The following is a 21,562-nucleotide window of genomic DNA, read 5'->3' as shown; positions in this document are numbered from 1 at the left end:
CTTTAGATGAATGACATGTACAATATCAGAGAAAAGTAGCTCTAAAAGGAACTGTTATATAAAAAAGTCTTCTTTTTAAATATTTTTTATTGATTTCAGAGAGGAAGGAAGAGGGAGAAAGACAGAAACATCAATGATGAGAGAAAATCATTGGTCAGCTGCTTCCTGCACACCCCACATTGGGGATCGAGCCTACAACCTGAGCATATGCCCTGACTGGGAATCGAACCGTGACCTCCTGGTTCATAGGTCAACGCTCAATCACTGAGCATTATTTTCACATAATAATATGAACCCATAAATACCCTTATTCAAGAGTTACCAATGATGGATACTAAAAATTAAATATTTTACCTCTCAACTAAAAGTTTAATCAAATAAGAACACCGAGGGTGCATGTAAGTTTTTTATTGAGGCACAACAAGGCATTATAACTTGCCTGAACTTGAGGCAGTCAGTTTAATAAGCTGAACGTTAATACAGTTAAGGGTTAAGTGCAAACAAGATACATTCACAGCTTGACTAGCAAGGCTACATCACAATTTATAAAGTGCCAGATTAGTGCTAATTGTCATTCAGCTTCAAATTTTTCACTTTGGGGAGGAAAACAAAAATAAAGACCTCCTCCTTCCTCTAGGAATGAGAACATTTCCCTAAACCAGTTATTCACAAGTTCAAGGACTACCTTTTCCTTTAACCCCACTAATATAGAACACCATTCTTTTGTTGTCAATTGTGCATTGACTTTCAATCTTGATAAAGAAGGTAGCCAGAAAATGTAGAATATTTCCAACTACTTCCATAAATGGCTCCCCTGTGCAAACGTAACCATATCTGGTCTCCCTGGAAGAGCTGAAGAATCGCGTGATTGCTAGCGGTTTCATGGTCTGGAGCACCGTCATTGGCATAGGCAGACACCAAGACCTCTTCGTTCTTCATGAGGTTAACATACAGTGGCACATTCACTGCCAGCTTCAGCATGTGAAAAATGAAAACGTAAGTGCCATTCACCGGGCAATTAAATCTACCAAGCTGAAGATCAAACGTTTCTCCCAAGTTGTTCAGAAGAAGGTCAAACACAATAGGTTGGTCTAAAGTTCCGGGGGCGAGATTAGAGGTCCTGGCTGCTGAGAAGGCAACGCGCATCTGCTGAGGCAGGGGATAGACATGTACCGGCAGGATGGTGGCTGCTGGATTTGTCACGGGCACATCCACGGGGGTCATGCTGCGGGAGTCTCCTTGTCCGGAGTCACCACTGTTAAAGGTTTCGCTGTCTCTTTCTGGGCTGCTCACCTGAGAAGAATCGCTCCACCCTGCTGTTTTATTAGCAACAGTGAGTTTGTCATAATGAAGCAGTTAGCTTTGAACACAATATTTAACATTAGTCGGCTACTGAAACACAGAGAAGGACACATTTACAGTAAATTCCAAAACAAAAGCAAGGAAGTATAGCTACAGTATGCTTCTCAAGGCTTTTCCAGCACTAGGCTTTTATACCACTAAGATTAAAAAAAATAAGGCTCCCAAAAGCTTGGATAATTTACCTAGTTAAGATTATTGGCAAAGTCTAAAACCCAGGTTTGAACATTCTCTTTGCTTCTTTACCTTTCTCTCATAATTCTCATTGTTCTACATTCCTCAGTGATAAACCTACTCAAAGTTTCTGATGTAAAAACACTCAAGAAAACTGAGATTGCATAAGAGAACCAACTTTTAGAACTACTAGCCATTCAAGGATATTTTGGTATGATACCATGATGAATGCTTGTTTTTTATTTCCAAGTCAATGTGGTATTGTGAAATGTTTTAAGCATGGTACAAACACTGCTCACGTGTAAGGCAAAGGCAATGCAAATACTGGCTACTCTGTTTAAAAAAAAAAAAAAACTGTTTTCCTGTGACAAAGCCAGTTAATCTTTAGTAACTCTTGATTTCCTCGGTTACACTGAATCTTTAAATAGTACTGTCCACAATTTTTAAAGTATCACAAGTTTCCTGCTTTTGTTTCAAGTCTTAATTGTGTGTCTTAATTTTAAGTTGCTTATTTCCCATCTTTACTCCTATCTATCAATGTAGTGAAACTAGAGTATGTGCAAGTGCCCATTATTACAAGAACCACCTTCCTGAAACATTCCATGAAACAATTGGAAGTCGGCATTGTGAATATACAGAATGGGGCAGAAGTAACGTTTACAGTCGTTTGTATGGAAAATGATACAATAAAATACCAGAATAAAATCTGTGTTTCACATACTCACAACTGTAAACCTGCTTTTGCTCCACCCTGTATATCTAAGGTTAAATTACGCTCTGGGGTCAAGAAAACTGAAACACACACACACTTACACTTTTAATTAAACTGAAAACTGATTTCCACAGCCTAAGTAGTCTAATATCTCTCTCAGGTCTCCAGTACTACGACATAAGCAAACTGAAAGCCACAAGATAAATGCTGAAAACAGTGTATTTGGGGAGAACTTGACGAAGGAAGAGGTAGGTTGGGCAAATAAACTACTCAGTTAATTGTCCTTACCTCTTGAATTTGCCCGAGGACCACCAGATGTCCCTCCGCGCTTGTAACACTGCTGGAAATTATCCTAAAATGGCACCAAAAATATAAGACAATAATTAGTTATTACCCAGGATGACTGGCTGGTCATTCTCTAAGATTAAAGTCCTCTTAGCCCTTTACTGGCCTTCTCCAGCAACTGAAGAGGCTCAGATGTCTCCAAACACAAAAAAATAAAAAATAACAAAAAAAAACAATGGCAACAGTAGCAATACTTGCTTCATCTGTTAATGAACCTCATCAATTGGATAAGTTAATACTTTTTAAAAAAATTTTTATTGACTTGGGGGTGGGGGGAGGAGAAAGAGAGAAGCATCGATTTGTTGTTCCACTTATTTATGCATTCATTGGTTGATTCTTATATGTGCCCTGACCAGAGATCGAACCCACAACCTTGGCATATCGGGACAACACTCTAACCAACTGAGCTACCCAGCCAGGACCTAAATAGGCTAATACTTGCAAAAACTATAAAGCATCTAGAGAACGCTATTTAAAAGATACAATGCTAAGTAATGGGAGAAATGTAAAAATATGGCATGGTCTGCCCTGGCTGGTGTGGCTCAGTTGGTTGGGCATTGTCCTGTGCACCAAAAGGTTACTGGTTGAAGTCCTGGTCAGGGCACATGCCCAGGTTGTGGGCTCCATCCCCGGCTGGGGGCAATGCAGGGGCAGCCAATTGATGCTTTGTTCTCACATCAATGTTTTTTTCTCTCTCTCCCTTCCTCTCTAAAAAATCTTTATTAAAAAAAAATATGTTATGATCCTCTGTCCCTCATCTCAAAAAAAAAATAGAAGATAATAAAGCAAGAACACAGACTATTTAAATCTTGCTCTATAAACCAAACTCTAAAGATAATTACAAAGTAGGTTAGAGCTTTGTTTTGTCTTGACAGGTGAATTGATAAGAATTATATTGTACCCTGGAAATGTAATCTATTATCTTCAAGAAAAAATGTTCAAGAGCCAACATTTCAAACTACCTTCCAAGTATGGTAAAAGTCTGCCTCCATATAACCCATAAAAAGCATACTTATGCCCTAGCTGGTTTGGCTCTGGTTGAGCAACAACCTATGAACTGAGAGATCATGGTTCATTCCTGGTCAGGACACATGCCCAGGTTGCAGGCTCAATCCCCAGTGTAGGACGGAGGTGGAGGAGCGGGGGAGGGGGAGCAGCCAATCAATGATTCTCTCTCATCATTGATGTTTCTATCTCTCCCTCTCCCTTCCTGTAGGAAATCAATAAAAAAATATTTTTAAAAAAGACTTTGCTATACTTGATATTCAGAAAAGTTAAATTTAAGGCAATATAGTAAAATTAAAATCATGGGCTCCAGAGTTAAGAAATTTGCATTCTAATCTTAGTTCTACTTGCTGAGTGACCATAGATGTGTTATTTAACTTGTCTCTGAACCCCCGTTTCTCTTATAGGGTAAAGAGTAAATGAGTTAATACAAACAACACAATTAATACAATCCTTCAAACCTTCTAAGTTGTCATTTATGGGTTATTAGAAAAGCTTCCAACTTAACGCTTCACAGTACTTACAGGTTAAAACTAAGAGTGCCTTACACAAAAAAAATCATGACTGCGCTATAATTTAATCACCAGCTTAGCATCAACAACTGTACTACTATTCAACTATGATGACTATTCTTACCCTTTGGGAATAAGGTGTTCCAGGATACTCTCTAGCTTGGAATTGTAGCTGGCTATAATTTCCATTGGAAACTGAAGGAGGTCCTCTATAAGTATCAAAACCTAATAAATAAACAACTTACATAAAATTATGAGCAAAGTTACACTAAACTTTTAAGTAGTCTAACTGTATACCATTTTAAAAGTAAAGCTGATCCTATAATGCCAACATTAGATTTATGCCTTCGTTAAGCAAACTCTATTAATATTGCTTTCCACAATAAGACGCACATTTATAAAACATGGCTTACTTCAAATAAGCCACCTGCAGAAATTTACTATTGCTAGAATGCCGGTGGGGGTGGGAAATAGTGGTAAGGTAAGTAGGTAGTTAAAGCTTCTATATAAAGTACTTTGCTAACACCAAGCGTGACTGGAATACTTGGAACTACATTTAAAACTAAAAAGAATATCACTATTACAGTCTCAAAGTTTATGTTTTTATCTGTGGCATACTGATACACAAATCACTAGAAAATGGGCTTTGTCTAGTTATGACACATTTTGAACAATCAAGTCAATTAACAAATGAAAAAAAATTTTCAAATATGAAAATCAGAATAACAGGATGAATCTGCCTTTCATACAAAAAGTTCTCTGTTATAGAGAATAGGGGTATTAAATACTGTATTTTGCAGAAATAGGAACTTATTTACTACATTATAAATAACAACTACAAAAAGAAACAGATAAAGTAAAAAATAGTTTGAGTCAAGTTAATACATAGACAAAGTAATTCAGTATCATTCAATGTTATCCAGAGCATACCTTTATAAGCTCCCGGGGACCGATATGTATTGGTTAGTAATCTCCCACCTCGAGTGCATCCTCTAACAGATCCCCGGCTATTGACGAACGGTTGAGAGGGCCTGGGAAACACATTCGTCTGTGCTGGGTAAAAGGCAAGGCTACCATTGCTTACTTGAATAGTTCCATCAGGATAACTTGCTGCTGAAAGAAACAGTTTTAAAGTCCAAGAGTTAAATTGTAATAAAGATTCAATATTCTTTATACTAAAAAGTCACTATATGTCAAAACGTTTAATACAATGTCCTCCCTTTTTAAAAAATACAGGTGCTATGTATGTGTGAAATCTCTCTATACATACAGGGTGGGGCAAAGGTAGGTGTACAGTTGTTCATATGGAAAATAATACAATAATCAATAAATAATAATACAAGAATAAATTCTGTTTCATGTACTCACAACTGTACACCTACTTTTGCCCCACCCTATATCTACATATATAAAAGGCTAAGCAACCATCCGACCGTCCAACCGGTAGCTATGATGCATAATGACCACCAGGGGGCAGATGCTCCAACTGGTAGCTATGACACACACTGACCACCAGGAGCAGACACTCAATGCAGGAGCTGCCGAGCTTCAGTGACTTGGCAGCAGTGGTTCTCAGGTGACACACCCAGGAACCAGAGAGGAGGGAGCTGGACACGGGGTGCGTCACCCAAGAACCGCCCTCTCACAATCTGGGACCCCTCAGGGGATGTTGGAGAGCCAGTTTCAGCCCGATCCCTGCAGGCCAGGCCAAGGGACCCCACCTGCTAGAGGGACCCTGCTCACTCCACAGATGCCCTTCGAGCCACAGCGCAGCCCCTGGTGCAGGCAGCCTGGGAGAGACCACAGGAGGTTGGCTCCAGGGCATGTCCAGCCCATCTCACCCAGTTCCACCCTGTGGCCACCTTCTAATTAATTTCCATTTAATGTGCACGAATCTGTGCACCAGGGCACTAGTATTTAAATAGAACATTATTCAGCCTTAGAAAGGAAGGAAATTCTGACACAAGCTACAATACCGAAGAACCTTGACATTATGCTGAGTGAAACAGGCCAATCACAAAAGGACAACTATTGTGATAGCACTTACATAAGGTAAGTACCCAGAGTAGTCAAATTCATACAACAGAGTAGAATGGTGGTTGCCAGCATTTGGAGGGAAAGGGGAATGAGGAGTTAGTGTTAAATGAGTACAGAGTTTCAGTTGGAGAAGATGAAAGTCCTAGATATGAAGGATGGTGATGGCTGCACAACAATCTAAATGTACTTAATGCCACAGAACTCAATACATACAAATGGTTAAAATGATAAATGCTATGTTATATATATATTTTACCACAGTTAAAAAAAAAAGAGGCTAACTATTCCAGATCAGGGAGTAAAAGAAAATGAATGTTCATCACTACTGCAATTGAGAAGGCATATGACAAAAATATCCTTTCAGTAAATTATCTGCCCTACGTCTTCACAGTACAGGTGAGAACAGAATGAGGTCATTTGTGGCTAGGTCCAGGGATTTACATTGACTACCTCTGTGATAAACCAGGTCCCCAGAAAACTCAGTTCATCTGATCAGGTTTAAGTTTTAGAAGACTCACTAGGGGTCTGACGTACCAACACTAAAGATTTATAAGTACTTCTTAAAATAGTAAATAACTACAAAGTTGCTTATTTTTTCATGATTTACAATAGCGTGAAAGATCAAAATAACCTCTCATCTCTAAGCAAACAGTGGAATAAGCATACTAAGTTATATTGTCTGATTAACCAATGCTTTTATTGTAAGACAAAAGGAGAGAGCAAAGGCCAAATAGCCATCTGTCTGTGCTAAAAGAGTTAACAGAATGGTTTCAAAACCTTCATAAAAGCAACTGGACAATGCCCTATCTACCTCAACCACTGTCTATGGCAATCAACACAATCAGATTAAAAAATATGAGCTTATATATTCATCTAAGTCAACTAATTTCCACTTTTACAAAAGTTAAAATGGTGAACTTAACAGAGGAAAAAGCATCAAATATTTGTCAACGTTGAACATGTAAAGAGATAATGCTTACTGCTCGGGAAAGAACTGCTAAAGTATCACTACAGAGTTGCTTTCCAATTAGCTGTCATCTAAGTCTTCAAATACCATACACCAAGGTCTTACCAGTCTCTTGAGAAAGAACAGTTTGTTCCACATGGATGGCTGGCAGTTGGCACTGGAGTGGTGTTTGTGTACTTGCTGTGGTAAAACTTTGATTGTAGCCAGGTGAACAGGTGGATTCTTTTATTTCTTGCTCTTTCCGTGGAGGCAGAGGTGCATTAACATTAAATACCTTAAAAGACAAGGGTATGCTGAGTCATTTGCGAAGTTTCATAAAAAATAATTAAGGGTGACATCCAGCAAAACTCGGCAACATTCAAAAGCTTCTATTTGATGGCAAAGGACTTGAATAAACATTTCTCCAAATAAGATTCATGACCAATAAGCACATACAAAATGCTCAACATCATTAGTTATTAGGGAAATAGAAATCAAAATTACACTGAGATACTACTTCATCATACCCATTAGGATGGCTATTGTTTTTAAAAAACAGAAAATCCAAGTGTTGGCAAGGTTGTGGTCAAGTTGGAATCCTCGTGGATGCTAATAGGAATGTAAAATGGGGCAGCCCATTTTACATGTAGAAAGCAGTATGGTGGTTCCTCAAAAAGCTAAACATAGAATTATCATGTGAGTTATAACCCCAGAAACTGGCTCCATAAAATACCTGTTTTTTAATGAATGAATGAGTGAGTGAATGAATAAACGAATACCACTTTGTACTAGATAGAATTCAAACAGGTGGAGAAAACAGATTGGCATGAGCAAAAAGGTATTGTGGCAAGAATGTACAAGGCAAGCACAGGGGACTAGTTTGGCAGGTTATACCAGACTTCAGAAGTTATTGAGTGTCGGACAAAGGACTTTCCATTTTATGCTGTAATGGACCACTGTTTGCTTTTAATTGGGAATAGGAAAAAGTTAGCAAAACCAATGTGGCAATTCTGTGCAAGATGGGCTGACAGGGAAAGAGGGAAAGCAAAGAAACTAAGCTGTTCTAAATGGCCACGCAGGAAGTAATAAGATCAGTGAATTCAGGTCTCTGAATTCACCAGCCTATCTCCCTGCATTGTGCCTATTTCCCATTGCCACTCCACTGGCCCCACTACTGTCACTCAAAGAACCTGGAATGGGACATTAAGCACCATCAGGAAAGGTACTTATTGCCTCAGTCTTTTTGTGGGTCTTTTTATAAAACTGTTTTATACTATTCTGTTTTTAAAGAACATAGAAACCTAGTTGTAATAGTACTATAAAAATAGTTAGATTACAATTTTAATTTGTGATCCAAAATACCACACATATCTGAATAATTCTCTAAAAACTTACACGAGATCAAGATTAAATCAAGTGAAAGTTTCAACAATGATAGAACACCCCGGTATGTGTCCTCTGTGTCTGGTTTTGATGCAATGGAACATCGCTAGTGTGATATTAGAAATGGTTAGTATAGGCCCGGCCGGTGTTGCTCAGTGGTTGAGCGTCCATCCATGAACAGGAGGTCACGGTGCGATTCCCGGTCAGGGCAATGACCAGGGTGCGGGCTCCATCCCTAGGACAAGGCATGCAAGAGGCAGCCAATCAATGATTCTCTCTCATCATTGATGTTTCTGTCTCTCTCTCCCTCTCCCTTCCTCCCTCTGAAATCAATAAAAACATTTTTAAATAAAAATAAAAATATATTTTAAAAAAAGAAATGGTTTATTTAGATGTTCATACAAGATTATGTTCCTCACCCACACCGTTCATTTCTTTCCTAGGGGTCCTCAGCTTTGCCTGCTACTGATTTTCACCCAGGGGGAAATGCTCCGATAAAACACCCATCAAAGTTCTTGAGGTTTTACTCGACCAACACAAACAATATTTCCACCGGACAAATGTAAACTCTACCAGCCCGAATAAGAGTAACCCAATGGCAGATTTATTCACCTAGTAACCAATAACAGATGTAAGAGAAACAATGGCTTTTTAACAGGAATAATGAATTGCAATCATCATTCTCAGTTCATACTCACTGTCTGCATGGCTTGAAAGGGCGCTGTGCCAATGGTTACTGAACTACTAGTTGCCGGAGGTGACGGGAAGCCCTGTTCAGGGCCCTTTGACATGGGAGAGTTTGGAGAAGCCAGTGAAGATGGCTGTTTGCTTGGGGGAACTGCTGCCTGGGGAGGAGAAATGCAGCATCAGCCAATCACCTCCCGTACAGCAAGCAGTTCACATACCCTAAACCCAGACCAGCGTAAGTCAGCAAGTTCTACAGAACGACAGCTGGACACAGGAATGCAAAAGAATAGCTTCTGCTTACAACTCCAAACCTCATCTGCTGAGGATGCATACTAGCGTCTGCTTTACCCAGCTGGCTGACTAAGCAAAAGAGTCTCACCAATAATCAGTCACACACAGTGGTCGGCAAACCGGCTCGGCAAACTGCGGCTCGAGAGCCACATGCGGCTCTTTGGCCCCTTCAGTGTGGCTCTTCCACAAAATACCGACTTCTGCGCACCGGCTCTTCCACAAAATACCGACTTCTGCGCATGGGCCATGAAGTTTCAATCGCACTGTACATGCACGCCCGCACGTGGTATTTTGTGGAAGAGCCACATTCAAGAAGCCAAAGAGCCGCATGTGGCTTGTGAGCCGCGGTTTGCAAACCACGGGTCTAACAGATGAGGGACTGGACTTTTCAGGAGTATCTAGTCCTTTTCAAACCGTGAAATGGTATTTTCCATTAAGTTAAAAGTCTAAATTATATCAAATTCATTCAGTAGAATTAGGCTTTAGAAAACCTTGGGTTACTTCCTGAGTTAGTGTTAACATTTTCCTATTTAAAAATCTTATTAGTGGACTTCTAAGTCAGCTGCCTAACAGAATCAAGCTTGATCTAATTTAAATAATTCTTATCTAAGAGAAGGCATAAAAAATTACCAAAATTCAATCCCAATGAGGTTATGAAGCAGACAGCTATGACTTGCTTGGTAACAAATACTTTGTCTTCTTAAAACGAGGAAACAAGTAATTTCAATTTAGACCACATCAGTACCACAAAAACTAAAGTTCATCTATATTTTCTTATATTCTGTAAAAAATACACATTCTTATACAATAGTTCAAAAAAACACACATACCCAATGAAACCTGAGTTGATATATTAATACCAAAAAAAAGCCCAAAATCACCCTATCTTGCTATATCTATTTAAGGATTTATTAGTACTGAAACTATTAGCAAAAAAAAAAAAAATCACTTTAGAATTGAAAGTACAAATATTGTAAAATACTTTTGACAAAATTAGGCAAAAAGAGAATGTAAATCATTCCAATTGAATAAAGGCTAATAGCAGCACTATAAAGTTATTGAGTGTTCACAGTTATATGAATAAAAAGATTTTTCTTCTCAGAATTTCTTCAATATAAATACAGCGAGAAACGACCTAATCCTACCTAAAAATTTTCATCTTTTTTGACACTAGCAATTTGGACAAATTTATTGTATCTGATAAAGCAAGACTCCAGTCTAGTAAGTCTACTTTATAGCAAAGCCACCATAAAGCTACCTGCATAAGTTCCAGGACCACACCTACAGAAAGCAGTATGGTAGTACAGTATAAATGTCACATTGTTTAATGGATCATGCATGTAATTCATACAATAAATTGAGACAATCAGTCTCTCATTATTACCTCAGGGGTCTCTGTGGGCATAAACTCTGTTTCAGATCCCGAAGAAGCCTGATCGGTAGTAACCAAGCAAGCACTTGAGCTACTGGTAACTGGAGAAACAGCAGTCTGGACACAGGAAGACATAAAACTTTTTTAAAAGGCACATTTTGTTCACATTCTATTTCTTGGGCCTTGGGCTTCCTAATATGTTATTGTTATTGAGAGCTCACTAATGCTAAATACTTCACACACTCTAACATCTAATCCAACAGTAAGCTTTTAGTTTTGTTTGTTTACTATTCTTTTAGAGGTCACCCAAGACTTTTAACATGAATCCTTGATTAAAAATTTAATATGAATAAGTACTTTTCCCACTTCCTGGATAGTGTGAGGGCTTTGAACACTACTATCCTCATTTTATTGACAATCAGGCAGAGGAAAAGAAAGATTACATCATTTACCCAAGATCACACAGAATTAAGTGGCAGAGCTGAGATTCAAACCCAAGCAGTCAGCTACATTGCCTTTCCAGGCCTGGTCGCCAAAGGGCACATCTAATCCCATCTTCACTTATCAAGATTCTTGGCCCTGGAAACTTGGGGCTAGATTTTCACTCTGGCACTCAATAGCAATTCACTGAAAGATGAGCTCAGGGCGCATTTAACACTCTAGGCATAGCTCTGCCAGGGATCATAGTAACTATGTTTTCACTCTGAGTACTCTCAGGATCTTAAAGAGGTAGGTAGAAATATAAATAGAAAGGATAAGCGCTGTATAAATCACAATGGCATCAAAATTCTAACAAAAAAATTAAAGCTAATAATAGTTATAAAATAAAAATTAGGAAAAAGCAGAGTAAGAACTAAGGCTGTGACAACTGTAACCAATAGAAAACTAAGAGAGAGCCCTAACCGGTTTGGCTCAGTGGATAGAGCGTCGGCCTGCGGACTCAAGGGTCCCAGGTTCGATTCCGGTCAAGGGCATGTACCTGGGTTGCGGGCACATGCCCAGTAGGGTGTGTGCAGGAGGCAGCTGATTGATGTTTCTCTCTCATCGATGTTTCTAACTCTCTATCCCTCTCCCTTCCTCTCTGTAAAAAAACCAATAAAATATATTTTTTAAAAAGTAAAAATCATCATTCTCACCTTTAAAACAAACAAACAAACTAAGAGAGTGGCTAGGAATTCGATGGTACAACAGGTATTAGATATAACGGAGAGAGACCCACAAGGTCTTAAATATCAGTGAATCCACTCCTTTTACCTAAATGCATGGATGCGGTTCTCAGAAGCCCAAGCAATAAAATGGGTGAACTGGAAACTAATTAATGGTAACCAATATCAAACCAGTTATGGTTCAATGACCTTCTAAAAGGAGTCACCATGATATAACACTTCTTGGGAAGGAGATGGGGGCCAAGTTTACAAAAGGCCTTATGGAAAAAAAAAAATATATATATATATATATATATATCCCCTTCACATTTTATATCCTATATAATAAAAGGGTAATGTGCAAATTGACCCTAACAGCAGAATGACTGGGAATGATTGGTCACTATGACACACACTGACCACCAGGGGGCAGACGCTCAATGCAGGAGATGCCCCCTGGTGGTCAGTGTGCTCCCACAGGGGGAGCTCTGCTCAGCCACAAGCCAGGCTGACGGCTGCCAGCACAGCGGTGGTGGCAGGAGCCTCTCCCGCCTCCTCAGCAGCGCTAAGGATGTCCAACTGCAGCTTAGGCCTGCTCCCCGCTGGCAAGTGGACATCCCCCAAGGGCTCCTGGGCTTCCAGAGGGATGTCTGACTGCCAGCTTAGGCCCGATCCCCTGGGGAGCAGGCCTAAGCCAGCAGGTGGACATCCCGCGAGGGGTCCCAGACTGCGAGAGGGCACAGGCCTGGCTGAGGAACCCCCGAGTGCACAAATTTTTGTGCACCGGGCCTCTAGTAACTAAATAAACAGGTACAATTTGGATCTGACCAAAATATTAGAACTATTATGAGACTGGAGAGTTTCTAAAACGGGGCCTTTCTTCTAGCCCTCTCCTAGACAACTGCCCTAAAGAAGTGGGACTGGCTATGGTGGAGGCATAACGAAGCTCTAGCCACAGAAAGATTCACAGATGCTAAGTGAAGGCGACTCAGGCCATTCGATAGTTAAGATTTAAAAGACTTGAATTTTAGTTAAAAGGTTCACTTAACAAAAAAGATAAACATTTTTGCATTAGTATTTATTTAGAAATGATGGCAACTCTTAATTCCAAATTATTGTTCTTTAAGTATACCAGCTGAAGGTCATTTTAAGTATTGATGAGTAAACATAATGTTACAGACCAGAACTACTACACCAGGCCAGTGGCTTTCCAAAAAAAAAATGTAATTAATTTGTCAATGGAACCCTAATAGCTAAACAGATAAAATGGAGCTCGTTCGTTACAGCAGTGACTGGGGTGAGAGACCTTGCCCAACAAACACAGTTTGAAAATGGAGCCATACCTTATTAAAATAAATATAAACCAGTGTCACACTGTAAGCAAATGATATGATTTTCTCAGAAGTTTTTGAAAAGAAAGACAATTATTGACCCATCTGGTTAAAATATTTAATATACTATCAAAGTAGCTACTATCAAGAAAATTGCCAATAAGGCTTTCAGAGGGATAATGACCAGAAAACTTGAACTTACCATTGATGGAAATGCAACGTGGCATTTACAGACATCAATGATCTGGTCCCTTTATATCTCTAAGTTGTTTTGTTAAAATTAGTTCCTCAGAATGTTAACTATTTGGGGGAGGGGGCAATGGCTAACCATGAATTTTAAAAAATCAGTTTCTTTCTTTAGACACTTCACTATGCTGCTATATTAAGCTGCTTAGGTAGCTCAGTAGCAAAGGAAAATTCCCAAACAAGGTACCTCTGGATTCTTCAGGTGTGCTCTTTCCTTACTAAGTCAACTAGCTTCCTCCGTTATAATTTATGTCTTCCCCATGGTCATTAGGGAATCTTTTGAGGACTGGTTGTACTTAATCTAAAAACTAGACATGTATATTAGAATCACTAAGTCTGGTCATTCTTGCCAAAGTAAGAGTTTTTTCCCCTAAATACCAAAGAAGAGTAAATGAAAGATTAATTTGGAGAAGTTACCTGTGATGGCTCTTGAAGAAAATCATTTTGACTGGTTAGATTTTGTTCTGTAGTTGCTGCAGAGAGTGAAATCAACAGTAAACCACTGAGCGAGGAGAAAAGTTTATGCATATCAACTGGGTGGAAACTAAAGTTTATACTTTACAAAAAAAAAAAAACGTAGCTGAAAAGACTAGGTCTCAAGTCCATCGTGAGTTTTCTATTAGAGCGCTACAAAGAGTCAGAGAAAATGTAGAGGAGGGGAATACTAGTCCCATCTGTGATACATAATATTTCAAGGTTAAATGGGCAGAAGCAGCATATCAAGGCCTCCAAAAGAACAGAAATATGACTTTTAAAAATAACGGGTAAGCCCAGCCAGCGTGGCTCAGTGGTTGAGTGTCGACCTGTGAACCAGGAGGTCACGGTTCGATTCCCCATGGGTCAGTGCACATGCCCGGGTTGCAGGCTCGATCCCCAGTATGGGCGTGCAGGAGGCAGCCCATCAATGATTCTCTCTCATCACTGATGTTTCCATCTCTCTCTCCCTCTCTCTTCCTCTCTGAAATCAATAAAATATATTTTTTAAAAGAATGCTTATAAAAGATAAATAAATAAAAATGACCGGTAGTAGTAATCTGAAAAGATAAAATCTGAGCTATCATGAATAGTAATTAATTTATTCATGTAAGTTTCAAGTTTCAAAGTAAATCTTAGCTAGGTCATCTGTCTCTTGAGGGTTTTTTTTCCCTCTTTGATCATGCATATTAATGTACTTTTCAGTTACCTGGTTTCAGTTTGGTTTTTCCTTGTTAATGTCCATCAGTTTTGTTAATTACTCTAGTTTTTCCTTACTTCAGCCAGGAATTGCTGTATAATCTTACTACAGCTGGGTCACATCTTTGATTGCATCACCCTTCCCCTGAGATAAACTAGTGTAGAGCAAAAGGCCTAAAGTTTGAAGCATCAGACCAGATTCAAATCTAGGCTCCATCATTAATTACTACTCAGTATACTAATTATCACTGAAGCAACTTCACTCATAGTCAGGATCCAAGAGCCTCAAGGCTAAATTTATACAGCTGAAAGGGGTCAAGCAAGTTCTACTCAGAATTCACTCCAAGAACAGAAAAAACTGCAAAAACAGCTATTGTGCATTTCCATTCACCCATCTGGAGACTTTCTCTAAAATGCAAATATCCTAATGGGAATTTACCCATATATAACTGATAATAACATGGATACTTAGAATAAATTAACACATGGACACAGTTTAACCCTTACGATATCTAGAATAAAATTACTTGTAAAAGAATTAATTGCTAGACCTACAGCTCTTTGTTCCAAGTCTCAGGAATGATTACATACCTGCTGGGCTCCCTGGAGTAACAGAAGGCAGCTGTGAGGATGGAATTGCACTTGAAGGTTTGTCAAAATCCAGAATAGATTCCTAAAGCCAAGTTTTTAAATAATGAATAGAAACAAAGGTTATTCATTTAAGAGCTATTGCCATTAAATGATTCATGATGTTGTCCATAGCTTATTAGGTATAGGAATCTAGCTAATAACTATCTCAAAAGGTTAATAACTTAAGACTTTACAGAAGCAGAAATTAAGAGTTAAAATGAAAAACTAAAGTAATTGTCAAACGTTAAGACTGTGTCAAGTTTTAAAACTACAATAGTAATTCTAAGGCCTGCCTTGGAAAAAAAACAAAAACTCCTGACTTGAGGTCTTAAACAATTAGGCATTAATCCTAGTAGAGACTGAACCCTCGTTTTTATTATACCCGAACAATGAGAGGGTCTAATTATTTTGTCTCAACCACTAAACTAGCTCATGGCACTAAATACTTTCATGAGGAGAAGCCATTCTCTTCTGCCATCTGCCTATCTTGGTTCTCCCAGAAATGTTTCCAACACTTTGAATACTTAAGCTACCCACTTGTAGTGATCATTTTAGTTCTTTAATTTATCTTTAGATAATATGAAGAATAAGCAATTCCATTGTACAAATAAGTAGAGGGGTGGAAGCGAAATAACTTGCCATAGATTCTACAGCTGGTAAACTGGTAGAAGTGGGATTTAAACAGGGACCTAATTCCAAGCTCAAGATCTTTTTACTACACAAGAATATCTTATTTGTCTACTTCATCCCTCAGTAATATCACACTATTCTGAAATTCTGCAAGAGTCTGTATGACACAATTTAACGTTTAACTATTGGCTTAACACATGTTCACAATCTTATACAACTGGAATCTAAACTCCTTAAAGGCAATGAATGTCTTATAATTTTCTCTATACAAGGGCACTTACCAAAATACCAAGCATAGAGTAGGTTCTCACAATCTCAGTGAAAACTACTGGTGATCCATAGCTATAAAAAGCACTGTAAGCTTTTTACATGTTTAATTCATTTTGTTACAACAAACAGAAATAGAAACTATTACCCTTATTCTTAAAGGAAACCGAGGCAGTAGCTTGCCTAAACTCTCAGAGCTAGGAAGTGGCAGAGCCAGGATTTGTACTCATTCTGGAACACCAGAATCTATGCTCTTAACAACCTCATTATAATGCTTTAGGTCAGAAGCGAGTAGCCCCATGAATATAATTTAAGATTCATTCAATAATGACTTATACAATAATGACTCATACTTGCATAAAGTTACAGGTTCCTTGAATCTGGGTCATCAGATCCTGCAGTTTTTCTTTCCTCAATACTGGATCCTTTGGAAGAGGAGAGGAAGAACCTACAGGTTGATGCATGGGCTTAGGCACCTACAAGACAAACCCATAATGTATTAAGAGTAAAATTCAAGTTCGATAACCTAATTTAGGAATCTTGGCCTGTCATTACATCTAAATGAAATCAAAACACATAGCAATGCTCATTTATCATATTTATCTCAGGTAAAGAATTTCCACCTAAATGCATTTTCTAAATAATTTAATCAAACTTTAAACACTTTTCCCCCTTTCAGAATAACTTTAATGGAAATCTTTCTAAAACATCCTCTTTTTAAAGAGAAGACCCAAGGCCCGGCCATGATGGCTCAGTGGTTGAGCGTCAACCTGTGAACCAGGAGGTCACAGTTCGATTCTGGTTGAGGCACATGCCTGGGTTACGGGCTCTATCCCCAGTGTGGGGCGTACAGGTGGCAGCCGATAAATGATTCTCTCTCGTCACTGATGTCTCTATCTCTCTCTCCCTCTCCCTTCCTCTCTGAAATCAATAAAAATATTTAAAAATTAAAATAAAGAGAAGAACCAAAATAACAGGGCTTGAAAGGAAGTTCTTTCATTGTGGACTTCAATTACTGTATGTCTTCTAGGCCAAGATGCCACTGGCTCTGAGACACACCAATGATTTTTTTTCCTATGGAAAAAATTACTACTACTACATTAAATATACATCCCATTTTTAAGATGTATCTGATTTCAGAAACATTAATATGTAAAAATGTATACATATATCCTAGAATTGAGGAAATACACTATTATGTTTTGTTATAAAGTAAGTATACTTTGAGGGGCTAATGGTTTTTATAAGGTGGTTAGCCCTCATGCTAAACTGCTTTAGATTGCTGCACACCCTGAATTAAACCTGTTTATAGTTACTTCTTACAGCTGTCAGCATGCCTCTCCCCTCCAGCACCTCTTCTCCAACTTTTAATGTACTAGTATTCAGTAGTCACACAGCTCAATTGATCAAAGTATCCCATAAAATAAGAGTTAATAGACCCTACGTGAATGAATGAAAAGCTCCTTTAGGAGAAAAGTATGAGCATTAGTGTTTAATTTCATGTTATCTAGTCTTTTGTGAACCCTATTTTGCCCTTGACTGTACTTACTCATGTTCTAGACAGCTGAGCTTGCAAGACAGATAGAGAGACAAATATTGAATTATACACAGAGGTGTCCTGTCAGACACTGAGAGACCTTGCAACTTCAGTATAATGCTGTGCCATAAAGGCAAATTAAATCAGTTCTGACCTTTACAACTAAACACCCCTGATTTCAAATTATTCTGCAAATGTCATGGTATCAATATTCTGGTATGATAAAGGCTCAGCACTGCTATACCCAGTGGAATTTTAAGTTGGGTGTTTTAAATCAGCATTGAGGGTTTTTTAAAAAAATATATTTTTATTGATTTCAGAGAGGAAAGGAAGAGATAGAAACATCAGTGATGAGAGAGGATCATTGATCGGCTGCCTCCTGCACACCCCACAGTGGGGATTGAGCCCACAACCCGGGCATGTGCCCTTGACCAGAATCAAACCTGGACCTCCTGGTTCATAGGTTGACGCTCAACCACTGAGCCACACTGGCCCGGCAAAAACTGGGTTTTTAAATATAAGTTTCTCAAAATGATATATTACAATTACTGTGGGTGATATCTGGTTAGTGAAATAACACTATCAATCTTCTGCAGGGTCAGGAAGAAATGAAAATTAATATTAGCACCTGAAGAAAGAGGAATAGAGGAGAGCAGAAGGAGACAGTAAACTCTAAAATTCTCTTCAAGGGAAGGACGGAGGTAGGGGTAATCTATACTAATAATAGAGAAATATAGAGGAATATAGGGAACAACATAGACTGATGAACAGGGACAGATCCAAAGACAGAGAAACAGCGATCAGACTATCAATCCCCAGAGGGAAAGTAGGGGAGGGTGGGAGTAAGGGGAAGAGATCAACCAAAGGACTTGTATGCATGCATATAAGCCAAACCAATGGACACGAACAACAGGGGGATGAGAGCATGAGTGGGGGGAGGGGGAAGGTTGGGGGTTAATGGGGGGATGAGGACACATTTGTAATACCTTAACCAATAAAGAATTTTTTTAAAAAAAGGGTAGGACGGAGGTAGGGGTAATCTATACTAATAATAGAGAAATATGTAAATTGACCGCCTCTCTGTGACACCCACAGCCGATCAGGAGTGAGTATGCAAATTAATCCGACAAAGATGGCGGGCCTGTGGGCAACGCACACGCGCGCAGGCGCCAAGCAGCCGGGGTCCCGGGGACGCCACTGGAGTGTCCGGTCCTGTCAGCCCGGCCTGGAGGTGGCTGGACTTCTCAGTCCTTTTGGTTTCTGCAGCCCCTGGACCAGAAGCGGAAGCCCGGAGTGCAGGGAGCACCGGGAATGCTAGGAATCGTAGTTCTGGTGGCAGACACGTTGTGGGATCTCCTAGACCAGTGATGGCGAACCTATGACACGCGTGTCAGAGGTGACACATGAACTCATTTTTTTGGTTGATTTTTCTTTGTTAAATGGCATTTAAATATATAAAATAAATATCAAAAATATAAATCTTTGTTTTACTATGGTTGCAAATATCAAAAAATTTCTATATGTGACACGGCACCAGAGTTAAGTTAGGGTTTTTCAAAATGCTGACACACCAAGCTCAAAAGGTTCGCCATCACTGTCCTAGACACTAGAGCAAAGTGAGCCTGGAGCAAGTTACTGTTGCAGGTGGGGGATAGAGGGAAAGCAAAGGTGAAAGACATAAGTAAAGTCAGAGTGTCGAGGAAAAATTAAAAGGAAGATATCCTGCAACTTCTAGAAAATCTCCACCAATGGAGCAAAGAAAAAAAAAGACCTCTATTATTCTGTGAGTACCAAACTAAACTGGGTTGGGGTCTCAGACAATTCGCTCATATGATTGCAAAGACAGACAGAAACTCCCGGATTGGAGAGGGCTCCCCTGAGGGCTCCCAGATTGGAGAGGGTGCAGGTAGGGCTGAGGGACCCACCCCCTGTGCGCGAATTTTGTGCACCGGGCCCCTAGTTTATTTATAAAATGCAATGCTTTGATTTCCCCAAGCAAAATGTTTTTCACACTGTTGGAGCACCAAAGGTTTATCCGAAAACTTTTGGCTAAAATGGCACGGAAGTGTAAGGAACAGTACTAGAGAGGAAGAACACTGGGAGGATAAAACATTCACACTGCTTAGCAAACAAGGTGGGACCAAGTTTGCATTTAAATAATGGAACATAAATTACAATTTAATAAAAATATAATACTAACTAGCACTGTATAAAAGGATTATACATCATAAGTCTTCTCATTTTCCTTTCTCCAACTACAGGATATCTGCAACCACCATGTACCTTCTTCAAAGAGTACAGGCTAATCTGAGTGACTACGAATGAGTGAAAGAGAAGCAAGAGAACACAGAAAAATATAACTTCTGTCAGAAAAAGTCACCCAGGGACCAGGTGAAAGATAACAAGTCTCCCACCTGGGACATGCATTTACATCTCTCACTTGTTCACATTATGGTCTTGTCTCAACTATCCACTATTTTGACGTCATATCATGTCATTAAATTTTTGGCATTAAAACAGTATTTCCTCATTGTGGAAATTTCATCTCAGGTTAGGCTCAACAGACTGACTAGGTCTACTTCCAATTTTCAAGGGAAAACAATAAATTACACATTAAAGAGGTAAGTGAAATACTGTACACATTAATTTAACATGGGTTTTGTTGATTTCTTCTTTTTTTTTTTTTTTTAAGAAAACTAAAGTTATCAGTACCACAGCTCCTTATTTATGTCTACATTGCCAGGCACAGACTGATAGAGATCAACTCACATCTTTGGGTTCTGCATTAAACTTCCTGGGCAGCAGCTGGTCATTTGGTATGAGGCTTCCTGCAGCTACCCCCCAGGACTTTGGAGAAGTCTGTGATTGTGGTGTTAAAGGGTGTTTTGGATGCTCCACATTGTTGTCCCAGGACTTGGGAGTCTCTGCCTGCCTTGCATCCTGTTCTTCACACATGGGAGCGGCCCATGACTTGCTGAGGTCCTGTTCGCTCTGCAGGGAAGGTGTCCAAGACTTTGCAGTTTGCTTCTTTGGATCCTGTTCTTTCTGCAGTTGAACTGGCCAAGGCCTTGGTGTCTCCTGCTTCTTTTGTTCCTCTTGAACGCATCCTGCTTTGGGTTTGGGAGTTTCTTGCTTCCACTGGCTAGGAGTTAGCTTGGGCTTAGAGACATCCTGCTTCTTCTGCTCTTCCTGCAGAGTGGACCTGAGCTTGGCCATCTCTTGCTTCCTCTGTTCTGAGGAAACCGCAGGCCTTGCCAGCTCCTGCTGCTTAACAGAAGGCTCCCAGGACCTGAAGGATTCCTGTTTCTTCTCCTCACCAGCTGGTTCAGTAAGCTTATCCCAACATTTGGGGAGATTTGGTTTTCTAGCATAATCCGCTTCCCAAGATTGCTCGTCATGCTGTTTGCTTGAATAATCTACTTCTGCTATGTAGCGCCTGTTAAGAAACTAGACCAGAGAAAAAAATGTGCTGAGTCACTAAATGTATAGAAGACCTTTAGGGGGATAGTGAACTCTCTTAGTATCCCTATGTCCATTGGTCTGAACCACTCTACTAACAGGAAATTTCTATCTTATTCTACTTGAAAAGACTGTCCTACTTTTTTGTCCATTCCTTTCCCCTCTCAATTAACAGGAATACAAACTTTGATATTTAAAAAGTAATCTATATTTGACTGGCAGAGTCAGAATAACCTTGATAAAAGAGCCTGAATCAAGTAAATGTGGGACCACGATGTGCAGTTCTTAGCAGTCTTAGGTGAGTCAAGTATAGATCGCTAC

At 39.3% G+C, this 21,562-nt stretch overlaps 1 protein-coding gene across 1 annotated transcript in view; it reads right to left on the bottom strand.

The window, feature by feature from the left end:
• Positions 1-392: 392 nt before the first annotated feature.
• CAPRIN2 (caprin family member 2) overlaps positions 393-21,562 on the bottom strand; it is a 43,362-nt gene continuing 22,192 nt past the window's right edge. Inside the window, exons 8-18 of the mRNA XM_023752311.1 lie at positions 20,552-21,229; positions 16,599-16,721; positions 15,310-15,391; positions 13,963-14,018; positions 10,836-10,940; positions 9,172-9,318; positions 7,217-7,385; positions 5,038-5,220; positions 4,232-4,332; positions 2,534-2,597; positions 393-1,316 (exon numbers count right to left, since the gene is read on the bottom strand). Coding sequence (XP_023608079.1) covers positions 748-1,316; positions 2,534-2,597; positions 4,232-4,332; positions 5,038-5,220; positions 7,217-7,385; positions 9,172-9,318; positions 10,836-10,940; positions 13,963-14,018; positions 15,310-15,391; positions 16,599-16,721; positions 20,552-21,229 — 2,277 coding nt within the window. The 3' untranslated portion in view covers positions 393-747. The remainder of the gene's footprint in view (positions 1,317-2,533; positions 2,598-4,231; positions 4,333-5,037; positions 5,221-7,216; positions 7,386-9,171; positions 9,319-10,835; positions 10,941-13,962; positions 14,019-15,309; positions 15,392-16,598; positions 16,722-20,551; positions 21,230-21,562) is intronic.

Source organism: Myotis lucifugus, unplaced genomic scaffold (assembly GCF_000147115.1).
Source record: "Myotis lucifugus unplaced genomic scaffold, Myoluc2.0 scaffold_30, whole genome shotgun sequence".
Taxonomy (NCBI): domain Eukaryota; kingdom Metazoa; phylum Chordata; class Mammalia; order Chiroptera; family Vespertilionidae; genus Myotis; species Myotis lucifugus.
This window is presented reverse-complemented; position numbering and strand designations above follow the sequence as displayed.